Source organism: Aphelocoma coerulescens, chromosome 8, assembly GCF_041296385.1.
Source record: "Aphelocoma coerulescens isolate FSJ_1873_10779 chromosome 8, UR_Acoe_1.0, whole genome shotgun sequence".
NCBI lineage: Eukaryota > Metazoa > Chordata > Aves > Passeriformes > Corvidae > Aphelocoma > Aphelocoma coerulescens.
In genome coordinates this window covers 11,646,388-11,662,725 of record NC_091022.1, presented here as the reverse complement: position 1 = coordinate 11,662,725, position 16,338 = coordinate 11,646,388, and the positions used below count along the sequence as shown (strand labels likewise).

General features: G+C 35.2%; 1 protein-coding gene across 4 annotated transcripts in view; it reads right to left on the bottom strand.

Moving 5' to 3' along the window:
* Positions 1-16,338, bottom strand: part of CAMSAP2 (calmodulin regulated spectrin associated protein family member 2) — an 82,496-nt gene that overhangs the window by 24,243 nt on the left and 41,915 nt on the right. For 2 of the 4 annotated variants that reach the window (XM_069022453.1, XM_069022454.1), the window contains exons 5-7: positions 10,836-10,868; positions 6,595-6,736; positions 3,345-3,484 (exon numbers count right to left, since the gene is read on the bottom strand). In XM_069022453.1, coding sequence (XP_068878554.1) covers positions 3,345-3,484; positions 6,595-6,736; positions 10,836-10,868 — 315 coding nt within the window. The remainder of the gene's footprint in view (positions 1-3,344; positions 3,485-6,594; positions 6,737-10,835; positions 10,869-16,338) is intronic. The other 2 variants (XM_069022457.1, XM_069022456.1) reach the window with 1 other exon arrangement.

The window sequence follows — 16,338 nt, the reverse complement described above, 5'->3', positions numbered from 1 at the left end:
TCAAGTTGTCAGTCAGCTCCCTCTTTGACAGTTAACCTCCTAAATGACTTGTTCTTAGATTTGAAGCCTATGGCCCTACTAGAATAAAGTGGCAGAGACTGATCTAAAATTATCAAGAATATAATAAATTACAACCAAAGATGTGTTTTTTAACTCTTTTAGAAATAATTTCAACATCTATCTCGTGACAAATGGAACATGTAAGATGCTTTTATTTTAATTCCTTCTATTCAGGGACCATACCACAACCTTTTAGGAATTATGCATTCCCTTAGATAACCAAAGCACAAATGCTACATACCTCCTATTACATCACAGTGCTAATCAACTGTTGGGACAAAGCAGCAAATAAGTCTTTACAGTTCTGCAGGGTGGTTCATACTTCTTGTGATGGCACTTTATGCAAGGTTTTTTATTTCTACAAACTTCTTCTTTGAAAAGGCAAAACAAGTGTATGTCAAGACACAATAAAACAGTTCTTTCAGTTCTGTGTACTTTCCCAGATACAGGTGAAGAACAAGATACTTAAAAAATAAATCCTGTCTGAGGATGAAACTGCTTACAGGAGAAGGGCAAAAAAGCAATCTGCACAACTAAAGAGAAATTCAAGATTTTCTATTATTTCCTCTTGTTAAATATGCAGGGAGGATTCAGAAAACATTGTGATTATTTTTATGTAATCACTCTCTACTTGTGTTTGTCTGTCTCAAAGGAAAACAACCAGGAACCAGTATGGTCCCTTGTTGGTGCCTCAAGCATCCATGGAATGTATTCAAATATTTCTTTTCTTTAATATCAGTAGCCCTGCCTTAGTAAACATCTTATGAAGAACTTCACAAATGTATTTTTCTTAGAGGAGAAGAAATAAGGAGCAACAAAACTTACTTTATGCTTCCTTTGATTATGACACATTAAAGCTGTCTAGAAATCTAGACAAAGCTTAATTCTCCTCTGTGCTAGAACAGAACTAAGCCAACAGTTCCTTCTGCTGTAAAATCTGACAGCCTCTACCAAAGACTTAGGATGCCTAAGTGAAGTCACTGTGTTTCTGTGCATTTTGATGGAAAAACCAAAAGTAGGCAGTCACCTTGGTCAATTTCTGCATCATACCCTATCTCTAACCTACCTTGATTTAATATAACAGGACAGTGCAGGGTGCCCAGTGAAGAATGTAAGGTAGGTACTTTGTGCTTGATCACTTTAATACCTACTGTAATTTCTAGGACCACACAAGGCACAGCACTGTAATTCCAAAAATTCTGCTGTGATCTTTTTATTGAAGCTTTTCCAGTAAGATATCAGCAGTTGGTATTTTTTACTTTTTCTGTCACCACTATGTATGTAAGAAATTTTTAAGCTAAAAGCACAGTGAGCCACTCTGAAAACAGACAGGAATTTCTGCTGATTAACAAAGACAAACTTCTATAAATCCTAAAACTTCATACTATGTAAATTTTGTAGGCTGAGATACAAGTAGCTTCCACAAACCAGTGTAATTCAATGTGCAATATTTAAAATATCCATTTACAATACAAGCTTTTTAAAGTGACAATTAAATTCTTTGGAGAATAAACAAACTTATTAAAACTTACTCTAATCAGATGCACTGGAAAACTAAGGAGGAGCTCCTTTAACAATGAATTTATTTTTATAGCAGATTAATTCTTAACACTGGAAAAAGCAAGTTTGCGGCACTAGCCAAAGTTTCCATGCCAAGGTTTAGAAGAAAAACTTGGCAGCCTTTCTTTGTAGCACTTACATCTAAATAAGCATCCACGCCACAGCAACTTGTAAAAACATGATCACAAAAGGGTTTTCTCAGATCTAGAAATACACTCTTTGAAAGAACTCTAAATCCTACCTAGAAACAGTGTTCAGAGACAGCAAAATCACTGAGTCTGCAGCACTTTAAAAGAGTAAAGTCTGGTGCATTGGGATAGTGACAAAATATTTACTAAAGTTATTTTTTTAAAATTGAAGCTTCCTAGTGCACACTGGCTTGAGAAATAATTCAAGCCATTACTATAAAAATGGTATGAGTAATTGCCATGGATCAAAACAAGAATAATCAATTGCATTTATTCCATGGATCTGTAAGTACAGAGAAACAATCAAAATGCAGTGAAGGACTCCTACTCGAGATCACTGACAGTGGCTGTAGAACTATGAAGTACAGCCAAGGCAGACTGCAATGCAGCAGACTTCACAAGTATGTAGGTAGATTACTGCATGTGAAATTTAAGAGCACCAAAAGCTGACTGAAAGCAGCCACTACGCAACTTTGCATACACAAAATAAACCAGCAACAGCTAAGTAGTCTAGACTTAGGTCCTACTGCCCTTACTCACCCTGGCAGCTCATTACTTATTTGAAAAGGATTGGGTTCAACCCTACAGGAGACAACAAAGCTGTATTCAAGCTCTGGCCTCTGTGACTCTGCTTGTGAGATTGCTAGAAAATCATAAAAGCAGTGAAATGACCCAGATATTTAGAAACCAATTACATCCCATCTGCAATGGATATGCTGACTTCAGAAAAATAACATTTCATTCCCTAAAGGCAAGCCAACAAGAATCTTAAGCAAATGAAGTGTGTTTTATATAGAAGAAAGTCTTGGTGAAACATAATAATGAAAAATTAAAATTACAATTAGCCAAGAAATCCTTCAGTTGCTCCTTCTCTTTGTGAACAGGCTTAAAGAATTACAGAGTAATGCTTTATTTTCCTCTTTCTAAAAGAGCAGAATCTTAGACTGATTGAAAACACTTAATTGCTTACTCAAACAACTGTATTTGCTGGGATTGTGTTACTGCTTGTATTTGGGGCATCAGGCCATTGGATTTTCCAATGAAATTAACTCAGAAATTTACACTTTTACAAAAGTGAAAGAGCTTTAAGATTAAAACCCATGAAATTATTGTGTACACAGAAACAAGTAAGAACAGTGAGTAATAATTCCATAAATGAGTCTTCAGTATTTCCTCCTTTTGTTAAGGCCTTAATACATTTCAATTAATGCCGATCACTATTACATTTTAACAGAAATATTGCAGATTACATACTTTATTGATTAACTATTAAGAGGATAAAGTGGGAAATAGTTTTGCACAAAATCAAATTTTTACAAATCCTTACGCAAGCACTTTTTAAAAAATACTTTGAAATTCCTAGGAAAACATAATGGCCAAAAGAAGGTAGCTTTTAATTCTGCAGAAATTTGTGTGTTGCATGCTACATCACAAGAGAAGCCCTACAGCAGCAAACCAAACACAAAAAGACTAAACATATCATTAGCAAAATAGTCTGGTGGACATTGCTTGCATTTTTATGTGTTATATTTTTACCTTTATTGAAGATGCTGCATAGAGCATATCCTCAAGACTGAAATGGCAACACTGGTTGAGGTATTCCTGACAAAATTCTTGAATCAGTTGTAGATTATACAGGCTGTCAGCCAAAGACATTGTCTCTTTCAAACAAATATCTAAAAATTAAGAAAAGAAGTAAAAGTTAGATACAATGACAGATTTGCAAAAAAGTGCTTTTGGCTTTTATGGTTTCAGGAGCATTTACTGGATAAATTCAGACAATTTCTGTCCCCCTTCCCCACCAGAGACTTTTATTTTTCTATTTCAGAAATGAAAGCAATTATTAAGCTACATTTTATTTTTGCATTTCTAAGTATTAAGATATTTTTGTAAAAATTAATTTTGTTTTTCACTATTGACAAGTTAATTTGTTTCTGTTTTGCCTTTTGTGAAAATTTAAGTTATTCTCTCACCCCAACTATTTCCATGTAATAAAAAATACATTTAATCACTAATATAATATTTTTTGCAATTAGATTTTCTACAGAGCAATGGCAGTAAGAAATATACACATTTTCACATACATTTCCCTGTACATACATAAAGACAAAGTTATTTGTCTTTACACAGGGACCCAAGAGCACATTTCAGCATCCTCAGGCCTCAATCTTCATAAAAAACCAGACTGTTCTTGTGTATTTGTGTTTGTGGATTGAGATGTTTGAGATGAGATTTTCCAAGGAGCTGAAGCCTGTTATATGAATTATCACTCTCTGTTTAAAAGTGCTATTTAAAGACAAAGAACTGGTGGCTGTGAACAGATTTGGGTAGTTATACAGAATTCTCTGACTACTATTTAAGCCCAGATAGTCTCCCAGATAGCCTCTTCTCTCTTTAGTACTGCTTCTTGGAATATTAAGTAGCATTAATAACTCCTGTGAAAAGAGACAGTCTTCTTAAAAAAAAGGACTGAAGAATTAAATATACTTCCAGAGCATGCATCAGATTTTATTCTTAAAGCAACAGTGTAAGACAGAACTTCACATAAGTTTTGAATTGTTAAGGATAAAAGGTCTCCTCATAAAAGGAATCTGCTTTGATCCCAGCAGGATAAGGATTCCCATACTGAAGAAAATCAGACAAAATCTGTCATTCCAACCCCACAGATGATGATCAATAGGAAAAAATATTTGACTAAACTGACTGAAATGAGATTAAATTCAGAAATGCAAAATGTGAAGTCATACATTTGAATCTAATAAAATTCAAATGTAATTCACTGACTGAAAGTGATATAGAGCAGGGAGTTATCATGTATTAGCCAGTGTAAACATACGTGCCTTTGGCATCACGCAGCTATGGGAAAAACAAACATGACGCTAAAACCTATCAGAAAATTTATTTCCAGCAGTGACAGAGGAGCACTGTACAAGGCAGGAATGGGATGTCAGTCTGGATTTCTCTGTACAATTACAACCATCCATATTCAAGAAAGATAAATCCAAACTGGACTAGTTGCAGAAGAAGACTATTGAGGATAATAATGAGAACAGAAGTTCACTTCAGCAGGGGAAACTGAAAAGGCTTGGCTTGTAGCCTGGGCTAAAACAAGAGGAAGAAAACCTATCAAAAATGTAGACATCAGATTAGAAGCTACTCAAACTAAAGGATACTGCTGCAAGAACAACAAAGGCACATAAGACAGGCTACAGGCACACAGGTAAAAACCAAGAATGAGATTTAAAATCATGTAAAAAAAACCTGAACTATATGACAGTGGGTAAGAGAAGTACAGATTTTCAAGAACTTGACAGTTTTAAGATAGAACAAGATAAATTCATGAAAGGGATTATATAATTTTGTACAATAGCCAACTTGTTGACTCGCTGGGAGTCCTTTCTAGTCCTGCATTCCTTCAAGGAAACCTAGATTTGAAAGTTAAATGAAGACTTAATGAGAAGAACTGATCTATTTCAGACTACAGAGAACTCTAGAATACTTTTCTCTTTTTTGTTAATGCATTTTTGCATATGTATTTTTATTACCTGCCTTCTTGAATTTCAATACAGAACCAAATCTCAGTAAAATTCAATGTGCATCAAAAATTATATTAGGGAAGATGAGCAAAATCTTATTAAAGTGTTTCCAGTTGCTTTGGAGTACCTTTGAATTTACTTCTGAGACAATGACATGCACATTTGTATCTTCAGGGAAGACGATGTCAGGACACCTAACAAGAATATTAAAACTAAAGTTCCAAAGATGACATGTGCCTTGCCCTGTTTCAAGTCAGATGCTGGCGGAATGTATTGGTCACGCAAGGTATACAGGACCTTTCAAACTGTGTTCTCAGCCATGTTGGAACAGGACAGAGGGACCAGGTGTTACCCCAGTCAACACCACCCAAGTCTTAACTCTTCCCTGATCACATATAATAGTATACATCTGGCTGCAATGTTGATGTAAATTGAAAGTTCTATTTATCAATTTTCACAAGCTGCAGAAGAAAGGTGAATGAATGCATCTTAGTGCCTTTCATCTTCAACGTCTACTGTGCTGGAAGCTCCCTATAAAGTGGTTGTGTATATGAATTCCAGATTTCAGTCTTTAGCAAGCTCTAAACCCTTTTTCATATTCCTGGATTTCTCGGGATGTTTCTGTATAAGTGTTCCCACGACATCAAAGGTATCATAGAAAGAACACAGGCAGAAAATGAGGGGTGTTAGCTGCCAAGACATTTTACAGCTCTTAGTTGCCAAGAGGAAGGTGTAACTTTACCCAGGCTGCTGAGCAAAAGAATGAGATGAAGTTGCTCATCATCATAGACAATTGCTATTATAGAACAGCATGACACCAATACATTCTACTCTATACATTTCTGGTTACTCTATAAATGATACGGGGAGGTGTCAGGTGAACTAAAAGCCCAGAATACAGAGGAACTATTTGTCATGCAGCTATGCAGAGCCTAACTCTAAACTCTTCCAAGCTCTACTTCTGTAACTGCTCAGATTCACAAAAAGCACCTAGGCAGCTTCAAGAATAAGAGTTTTGCAGGTAGTTTCAAGTATGTTTATTTTAGTGTAACAACATAAAAGCAAGCACACCAGGGAAGGACATCTTGGCTCCTTTTATTTAAATGTAAAAAAGAAATAGGCACGAAGTTTATATTAAACCCGCCACATTCAAATTATGCCTGCTGTATATTGCTTTTAAGCACCTTCCTGCACAAGCACAGACACTGAAACTTTTATAGCCATGTTAAGCCAAGGGACGCCAGACATACCCTCCAGTTTAATGACATCTGGACAGTAGAAGTGGATCAGGGCTGCTAGGGCACAACCATCTGTACCATCCTTGAGCAGATTCTCCACCAAGGGAATGCAGGGCAGCTGTTTAAGCAATGTTTGCTCCTTCCGGTAACGAGCCTACAATTTGAAATGGAGAAATTTAGACAAAGGCTTTGAAGCATATGAAGAAACACATTCATACTGTAGGTTTTACACTGTTAGTGAAAAAGTAGTATTCAAGAAACAGCTGAATATTCTCAGTATTATATTTCTTAGAACTACTCATGTTATGCTACATTTTGAATGGGATAAATAATATCTAATAGGAAAGGAACAATGTTAATACTGAGCTTTTCCTTCAAAATTACCAAGTTTTGATGATCTCTGTATAGCACACTGAATTAAATAACATTATATACCTTAACTAAAGTTTAACAGTCATTATTATACAATCAAAAATTATCAGTGTGCAAACACAGTGAGACAAATCCTTAGCTAGTGCAACTTCAATTTACTGGCGAGTCACATGACTCTGAAGTTAACACACCTAAGTATCTTGCCCAAAATCTCATTCTTAGAAGTGACTTAATGACAAATTCAGAAACAAGGAAATGTGCATTGATCAAATCCATTTTTATTACTAGCATGTGCCACTATAAGCACTCATAAACATAGAGAAATATTAATGGTCAAGTGTTAGGACCATGTAGTGACCCAGTTATAAATGGAAATATTTTGAAAATCAAGTCAGCATATAAAGAGATCATTAGTTTAGAATATCAAGATAGCATTTATCTGCAGTGAATATATTTTTAAGGGTTTTTTTTTCTGTGATAGGAGAGGAGGGCTTACTGAAAAAATGGATTTAACATCATTCCTAGTTTTTTCCCACCTCTTCCTGGAAAAACAAATGGAGGTGGAAGAAAGTGGTATAGATTTTAATTTGTTAATATTATGTACTAAGACATTTTTAAAACAGTAGCAAAGGGTTACTTCTCTATTCATACCACAGAACTACTTACAAGCAGTAGAGCGTTTCTGAGTTAATCTTACGCTATTTAAATCCATCTATACACACACTGAACTGCAAGTCTCCCTGCAGGGGCTCTGAGAAGTCTTTGTGGAAGTCACTTTTCCCAGCAAGGCTAAACCTGACTGTTCCTACCTCCTCCTCTCCATCTTTTGGCTGTGCCAGAGCAATTGCTGATGGGACTGTATGGCAAAACCATTGGCCCAGCTACAGCAACTCCTTTGTTTCTGCAGTGAATGAGCACATGAGCAGGGATGGAGGTTTTATGGGTGGGGTAGGAATTGTTTAAGCCATCTTTGCACACAAAAAAGTCTGTGGAACCACAGACTAACCCTGAGGGCTGTACTTACTGTCACTGGATTTCTGTCAGGATCATGTGGGGTTATCTCAGTGAATGTTAGTGTCCCCTAACTGGCCTAAGAAGTAAAAGCCTAATCTGGCAACAGCAGCCACATCAGTTCTAGAAAAATAAAGAGCTTGCACTTGACCCAGAGAACTTATACCTCAACCAATTAATATTTTAACAAACTGTCTGAGAGTTAGTTGTTACTTCCTTCATGCTTTCAGTGTAGTGGCATTTGTGTGCCAAATATGCTGTATAAAAATGAAAATCCCATTTTTGTGTGTTAGAGGAAACATTAACACCAAACAAAAATCATGTTCTGTTATTCATTATTAATACTCTTTTCTCCATGTTCTTAATATTCCCTAGTATCTCTAATGAAATAGGCAAATTATACTTGCAGTGAAAGTTTATTCTTTCTAACTCTACAGCAATACAGTGACCCACTATGATGAAAATTCCCTGTTTCAAATTCCATGTTATTATGTCCATGCATGTACTCCTCAAAATGACTAAAAGTAAGTCTATGAAATATCACAATTTAATTATAATTAAGCATGAGTTATGGTAACAGATATAGGATATGGACGGACAGAGCATCATGGCCAATATAAAGCTCTGTTTAACTTACATATTCTTTTGAATAGCATCTTTTAATGGAGTATTCAAAATTATTTGAAATTTACAATACAGTGGTGTTGCACAGTAAATCCTGTGAAAAAGTACTTCGATGATGCCTTCACTGGCCTTATGAACAGTGCCCACCCATGTTAGAAACTGTGTCATATCTTTGAAATGGACATAGAGGATTTAATTAATCGTAGAGAATGTCAAGCACACTACTTCAGGAAAAATAAACTCATATAACCTGATCTGCCAGGTTCATTAGAGTACAGCAGGCATCATGTTTCAATTCGGTTGAAAAGATAAAAGAAATTATACTGAAAAAATGAAAAATACTGGTAATTGCACTGCATTTTAAATCAACTTCCATTTGAAGAAACTGTTCTCATCAGCTGCAGTGTTTGCTACTAAATATATATCCAACAATGCAAAAGACAAACTTCTACATTTATTATAAAGCTCTAGAGCTAATTGAAACATAAATGCTAATACAGGCATCTTGTTTCTGAGATCCTAAACCATCTCAATTTAGCACCTCTGATCTTATTCCACTTAAACTAGTCTAGGTATAGTCGAGACACCTGCCTACAAACAAGGTTGGCTAAAGATGAACCAACAGCACACCAGCTACTCTGTCATAAGTGCTTGTGTGTATTCAGAGTTAATCATTAATAATGAATGCTCTTACACATTTACCATACAGTAGATAACATGTTATAAATTTACTTATCAGAGTTTTTAGCTGCCTGTATGCTCAGGAATATCTGCCACTATGAAACATGCTCTATTCTAAAGGGAAGAGACAGGACTGTCTGAAGTAATAGAGCAGCCTGAGTATTATCAGTAGCACTCGGGGTTTAACTGCATCTCTACTGAACTAACAACACAAAGTAACATAAATACCACTAGTTCAAGTTGTTTATGGATAACTGACAGGCAACCTGGTGTTAGCTTTTCAACAGATTGAGTATTTTATAGTTGAATATCATTTTTATGCAAAGGAAGAGAATTACTACTAAACTAACACCCTGGACTAAAACAGAACACAAACATCCTGAAACTGTTTTGAAGTAGCCTTATTTTGTCAAAATAAGACAAAAAATTTGTGATATCATGGTCCATCTTAATTTGTTTTTTACATTATTCCCTCCATTTACACTACCTTAATTCCAAAACAAAATTTAATAGCTATACTGTGAAGAGCAGAGTATCTGTGTGTGTCACAACTGTAATAAATACTTTAATAGAGCAATTGCCCATAGACTGTCAGGAATCTGAACACTGCTTAGGCTGCTGGAGACAGTACTTTTAAATTGGTTTTCCAGACACAGAGTAATTTTTTTTGTTGCCTACATGCAACTGCCTTGTTATTTTCAATTTCTTTTGCAGTGTAAGAGCAATCTTTTATTCGTTATGACAACAAATATCTGAGGGACTGTTAGACCAATTATTTGGTAATCTTTAGAGCAATGACAGATGGGAATTAGTTCTTTGGAATTCATATCAGAAGTATGCAATTCTGCATATACCTAAACAGCTCTTCTCAGCCAAACCTGTTGCCAAATAATCTGAATGCACATCAAGTGTGAATTCCACATGATAGAGGAAAGTAATGATAACCCCAAGGTGACACAGCGCAGAGAAAACAAACGTTATTATTATTGCAGACATGGAAAGCTATTTTTTTATTACTTTTAGTGAAATTATAATCTCAGTAAAAGTAGGCTGCTTTGGGTCATTTTGTGTGGGGAGAGATTGACAGCAGTCTTAAATCAGCTGAAAAAATGGGGAATTCTAGATGAATGGTGTAATGATTGCATATGGTTAAAGTAAATATGATTTCAGATTCCATGTAGCATCAACAATTAAAAACTACTTCTGCAAGTCTCTTTTTAAAAGCGAATTGGTATCAAATAACATGTGCTTACTGAAAGCTTATGGAAAAGTAGTTTGCGAATACCCTGATCATTTGACATGAGTTAATAACAGGTAGCACTGCCTTGTACAAAGCCACTGACAGCTTGAAAAGTAATTCCTTATCCAGCATCATATCTCACATTTCTTTTGCACAGATTACCTTGCAAAACAGGCTTCTGCAGTATGCACTCCTTTGCAGGGCAATCTCTTATAAAATTAGCTCATACAGATAAATGAAATGAATGATTAGACCAGCATGACATGGACAAAGCCATTCCCAAAATAAGCAATTTGATCAAAGTGAAGCAGTTGGGCAAACTTACAGGAACCAGTTTCCAAAACCATTTGGTAGGAGACTTCAGAGGAAGCAGTAGGAAAAAAGGATAAAAGCAAAAAGCAAAGGAAAAAAAAAAAAAAAAAGGAACATTTTATCAGATTTCATAAATTATTTTTATAAAGCAATTTTCTTTAACATTCTTAGTTTTGTATAACAGTGAGTTGTAATTTAATGGCAAGCATAAGTGCACTGTAACCTCTGCGTATTGAGCTAATTAGCAGCAATAACACTGGAGAAATATGTCTGCACTCTTTGTAGATCAACATTATAATTTTCCCCCATGAACAGCTAAGATTGTCAGATCAATGCAGTTTTATGAAATGCTTTCACACATCTAATTGTACTCTACATATGCAATCCGACTGAAGAATTCATTTGAGACTTGAAGTCATGATATCACAAGTATCAAAATGAACTCCAGCAGCACACATGGGGAAGCAGGGAAGCTAAAGCAATGAGAAAAGGGATAAACACACTGTAGTACAGTACACCCAACTGCAGTGAAGCTTGTGTTAGTTACTTCAAGCCAAACAATAACATTCAACAATATTTTTAAACAATCATGACAGTTTTCATGACAACAAGAGGTACAGGCAGTTATATTTTTACAATGACAAATCACATTAGCATCAGCTGCATGATGTGCAATGACCTGAAATGTAGATGGAGTTTTGACTACTGGCAGAGGAATTATCAGAACTGATACATAAAACTCTAAACTCATTATTTGATCAAAAAATACTAATCTGAAGCACACTGATTTTTTCTGCAACTCTGTGCACTAATCTGGCATAATACTTCTGGTATTAAGAATAAAAATATTATGTACCAGTACTATAAACACACACAGAAAACATCACCACTCTATTGATTTCATTGTAGGAAAAATAAAATAAAAATAAAAACCCCATTATGAATGTGGAAAGAATTTATTTTGTTTTTAATGAAGATAAATATTTTCTGGAAATGGTAAAAATGTAGTTTCAAACCACCAGGGAACAAACTGCTATCGAACCTTATTATTTTATGTTATTAAAATACTGTGCTTCTATGAAACCTTGAAAACAACTGCAGCAATGATACAGAGCTTTTATGGTAAAAAGCTATCGTGCACTAATGGGTGTGCATTGGTAACACAGCTATTCTCAACATCCTTCTCCTCCATTTAACTAGATTGTTCAGTGGAGAATGCCAAGGGCACTTAGAAGAAATCAACTACAAGATGCAGTCCATGTGTGGCTCTGGACATTTCTGTCACATCCAACTAAAGCACTTTCCATAGGGCTCAGTTTCTCATCATCTCACCGAAATATAGTCAGTGTATGGAAAAGCATGCAAATTTGAAAACAAATTGTCTTCATTTTCAACAGCAATCAGGAATTCTAAACCATATCATAAAGCAAGGTTTTGGCTAAATTGGTTAAGATCAGATCTAGGCTGCCTATTACTCTGTTTAACACTGACAGGAACATCCTTCTTGCATTATCAAGGTGCAGTGTTACTTCAGACCTGGACTCCACCAATATCTATTTAACGTTAGGCTGAAGAAGTACTCTTTGGAAGAAAGCACACATTCATTTCAATTCTGAAGACCAGCTCTGCATAACAGTAACAGCACTCAAAACTAGTAATCCAATATGTACTTTTATTTATCCACTTGGTTGAAACTGTGGTTGAGATGACTGAATACACTTCAAAGGAGTGAAAGACTTTAGATAATCAAATTTAAATGCAAAGAGACCATAAGATTTATAAGCATACATTTTGTAAGGCCACGTAAAGGAAAAGAGATACAGAAAAGCTGAAGTCTCTTGGACAACCTGGGAGTTCAGTGGCTGTTACTAAATTCAGTACTGTCACTTTGGATCAGCAAGAATAAACTTTTTTGCCCTGGAACTTCATAAAAATCAGTCACTATGAAACAAACTAAGCAGAGAATCCTGGCTAACTTCTTCCCAGTGTTTAAAACAACACCACCACCACCAAAATAAAACTCCACAAAACAAAACAGCTGAAAAAAACAAAATAGTCCCTCAGGCTGAGAGCCTACAGTTTTGCATGATGTTTTTTTTATCCCCCCAACAAGAAGTTTTAAAAATGGCTATGATAAATTTACATCCATATAAACTCATCTTATGGTGCCAAAACACAATAGTCATGCCTTTCACTAACTGTTGTTTCTGCTATGTTCTTTGCACCATCATTTTTGTTCATGCAGCTATGCATTGATCGGATCAAGAAGCTGATTCTGCTGCAAACTTTTCTTCTTGACAGGTTAGGTTTTGCTAGCAGTGTGGATTTATGAAACATTAAATTGAAAGTGGAACTACAGCGTTAGTGTTTTACCTTCACACAAGAAGTTGCACTGTTTAAACTGATCTTAAAAAAAGCTTGAAGAATCCAGGTACTTAAATGAAGCTACATTTGTTTCTTTCATAGGATTTGGATTTGACTTAAATCTGTTAAGGCTGATTCAGTCTAAACCACAGAAGCAGACAGAAGAATAACATGTTTTTGGGAAAGTTCCAACTACACTGAAAATCAGCAGTTTAACCAGTGCAACTGTACATTCACTACATATTATTCAGTGGAAGCCTGAAAATCAAAGCTATTTACTACAAAACTTGAAATCCTAATTCTGAAAAGAGATGCAGAGACTCTACCAGAAAAAGATGGGGTTACCACAAATCACCAGTTGATCAAGATCCACAGGGGACTACCTGGAACTAAAAATCATACATACTCCTTCCTCTCTTATCTTCTACAGACAGCTAGTAGCAGAAGACAGGGAAAGAAAAAAGCAACTTCATAATCTGTTAATACTGATTTTATCTATCCAGAAATAGAAAATAGGTGTATCCTATCATTTGTATTATCTAATAATCTGTATTTGATGTTTAAACCTTTTGTAAACATAGAAATTTACTATTAATTGCAAGAAGATTCACCACAGTTTTGTAACAACACAGTAACAGTATGGCATGCTTGAGGGTTACACTGAAATTATTTTTCACAACTGATTAATTTAAAAATGTATAACTGTAGGGAATTGTGAAATCACTAAAAAAAATCTACTTGTTAACTTTGTTTCACGTTTTAGGTACCTAATTTTACTGTTTCTTGGCCAGAAATTAAAATTAAATAAAAGTTTTCCCTATTGACTAAAATTATCTATTCTTCCCATGTTTGCCTGGCCATCTCTGATCAGAAGGGGCATTCAGAATTTAAATTTAGTTCAGGTTCAAGACCTGACCATACCTTGGAAACTCTGAAACTTAAATAAACAAAGGTTTTGCCTAGAAAAAGGGAGATAGCAAAGCTTCTTAAATTTTCAAGTGGAGTTCACCATTTGAACAGCTAACTGTCTTGGTAACATGGAGAACCTAAATTAGAAAGCCCCAGCCTGAAAATGATGGTGGAAAACATTAAAAGCTGAACAATGGAACATTCCAGTTCCCCTTCATGCTAAGTTATAAAAAACAAATAGAACCAGCAGTTAGGAATTTAAAAACATCAAAGAAAGAAAATAAAACAATTCAGATACTGAGAATTAAGCTACAACTGTAACATGAGCATAGAAAATTCTAAATAAATCTATAGAAGCATAGTTTAATTTTTCAAAAAAATGGAAAATCATGTAATAGAGCTTTAGTTAATAAAAAGGCAGAATTTAATTCCCCCCTGCTCACTTTTTTTAATCTAATATTTATTGTTACTAATGACTATACCAAAGCACAACATGAAATGAAAAATTATATACATATTTCAACAATACCCAAACCTGGTACAGGAATTCAGCTACAGTTCTTTCACAGCTTTGCTGAGATGCAGAGGTAAGGCAAATACAACATTGATTCTGTGCTTTTAAAGGAGGAATACATGGACTGATGCAATCTGGAGACAGATAATCAGTGTAAAACACCTGGGCATTGGGAATCAACACTAAGAGGTGCTTGACAGGAGCCACATGATAATTTAACAGAAACTCCTGTTAGAAATGCTGGCCAGCTTGATTTGATGCAGTGGACCCATCCAATGCACCTGCATTAGTTTTCCTTGTAAAGCCACATTCAGTATAATCCTCTGTGAAGAAATACAGGGCTGAGTTAGGATGTTTCTTGTGTTTCTAAACCTCAGATGTTTGCATGCATGCAATGACCGTTACCTTTAGGAAAAGTAAGCGAAAAATTGGGAAATAGTGTGAGACATATGACTACAAGAAAAGCTGAGATTTCATGGTAAATTAACCATCAGTTGAAGAGTTTATCAAAAAAACCCTGGAGTTAAATAATCCTCATGCTAATACAACCCCCAAAGCATGGAGCACCTTACTTGACAATATAATTTATGCAGTTGAATCCCTGGTGAGGCAAAAAACATAACATGTACCTGGGATAATAGTATCAAAACCACAGTGTACAGAAGAGATGGCCTTAAATACACATTTTTTCCATGATATAGCAACTGTTGCATGATTTTGCTATTTTGCAAATGCATTTATACCTTGGCCAACAGAACTGGGCTCTTGTGTTGTGTTACAGCTTCAAAATTCATTTAAAACAACACAATACCATTTTTAGGTAAATGTGTTATTCCACCGAGTCCCTTTATGGCATCAGTTACAGATTATATAAATTTTTCAACAATTGATTTACAAATTTTGACAGTGAAGATAAACTATAAACTAAAAATGTTATCTTTTTACTCCTAATAGAAGTTGCAAACTGTAAGTGAAAATAAATATTACTGGATTTTTACAAATACAGACAATTTGATGGAATTGCTCTGATAATAATTTTCACTTTGATATATATTTGTTTACCATATTAAGACTCTCATGCACTTTCAATTTTCAAAACTGTTCTCTTCTTTTCAAGATGGCCTAAAACCCACATAAAACTTCCTACTGTTATTTTCAGGAGAAAGAAAAACCACTAGAGGACAGAGGAACACAGGTTATCTGCCTGGCCTCTGTTAACTTTGTTTTATCTAAATTTGAGAAATGAACTTTTCAAGGACATCTTATTCTCCAGATTTCTATGCTACTATCACTGTTGAAAACAGTTTAAATTTTCCATGGCAGGATATATGCACCAGAGTATATGCACACCATTATTGGAAGAACCACCATTTTCTTTTGCTGAGTCACAACCTAATTAGCCTTCATTGGCCTTCCTTACATTTAAAACACCCCTACAAATGCAAAGATATTCACTATGTTCATGTTTTTTGAAGCTGAACATCTAATCCAGGCTGGTAACCTGTCACTGCTTCAGAGTGGCACTGAAAAGGAGGCAGCAGCTTACGTGAGAACACGTCAGGATGGGAAGGAGGATTACAGCCTTGCAGCAGCTTGGAAATCTGTTCTGCATTCAAGTGCAGGGATAATACCAAAAGGTATTACCAATTCTTCAATAATAATTACATCACAACAGGGTAAAGGATCTTTCTGAAGCAAGTAATTTTACATACTCTGGAACTGTCTGCTA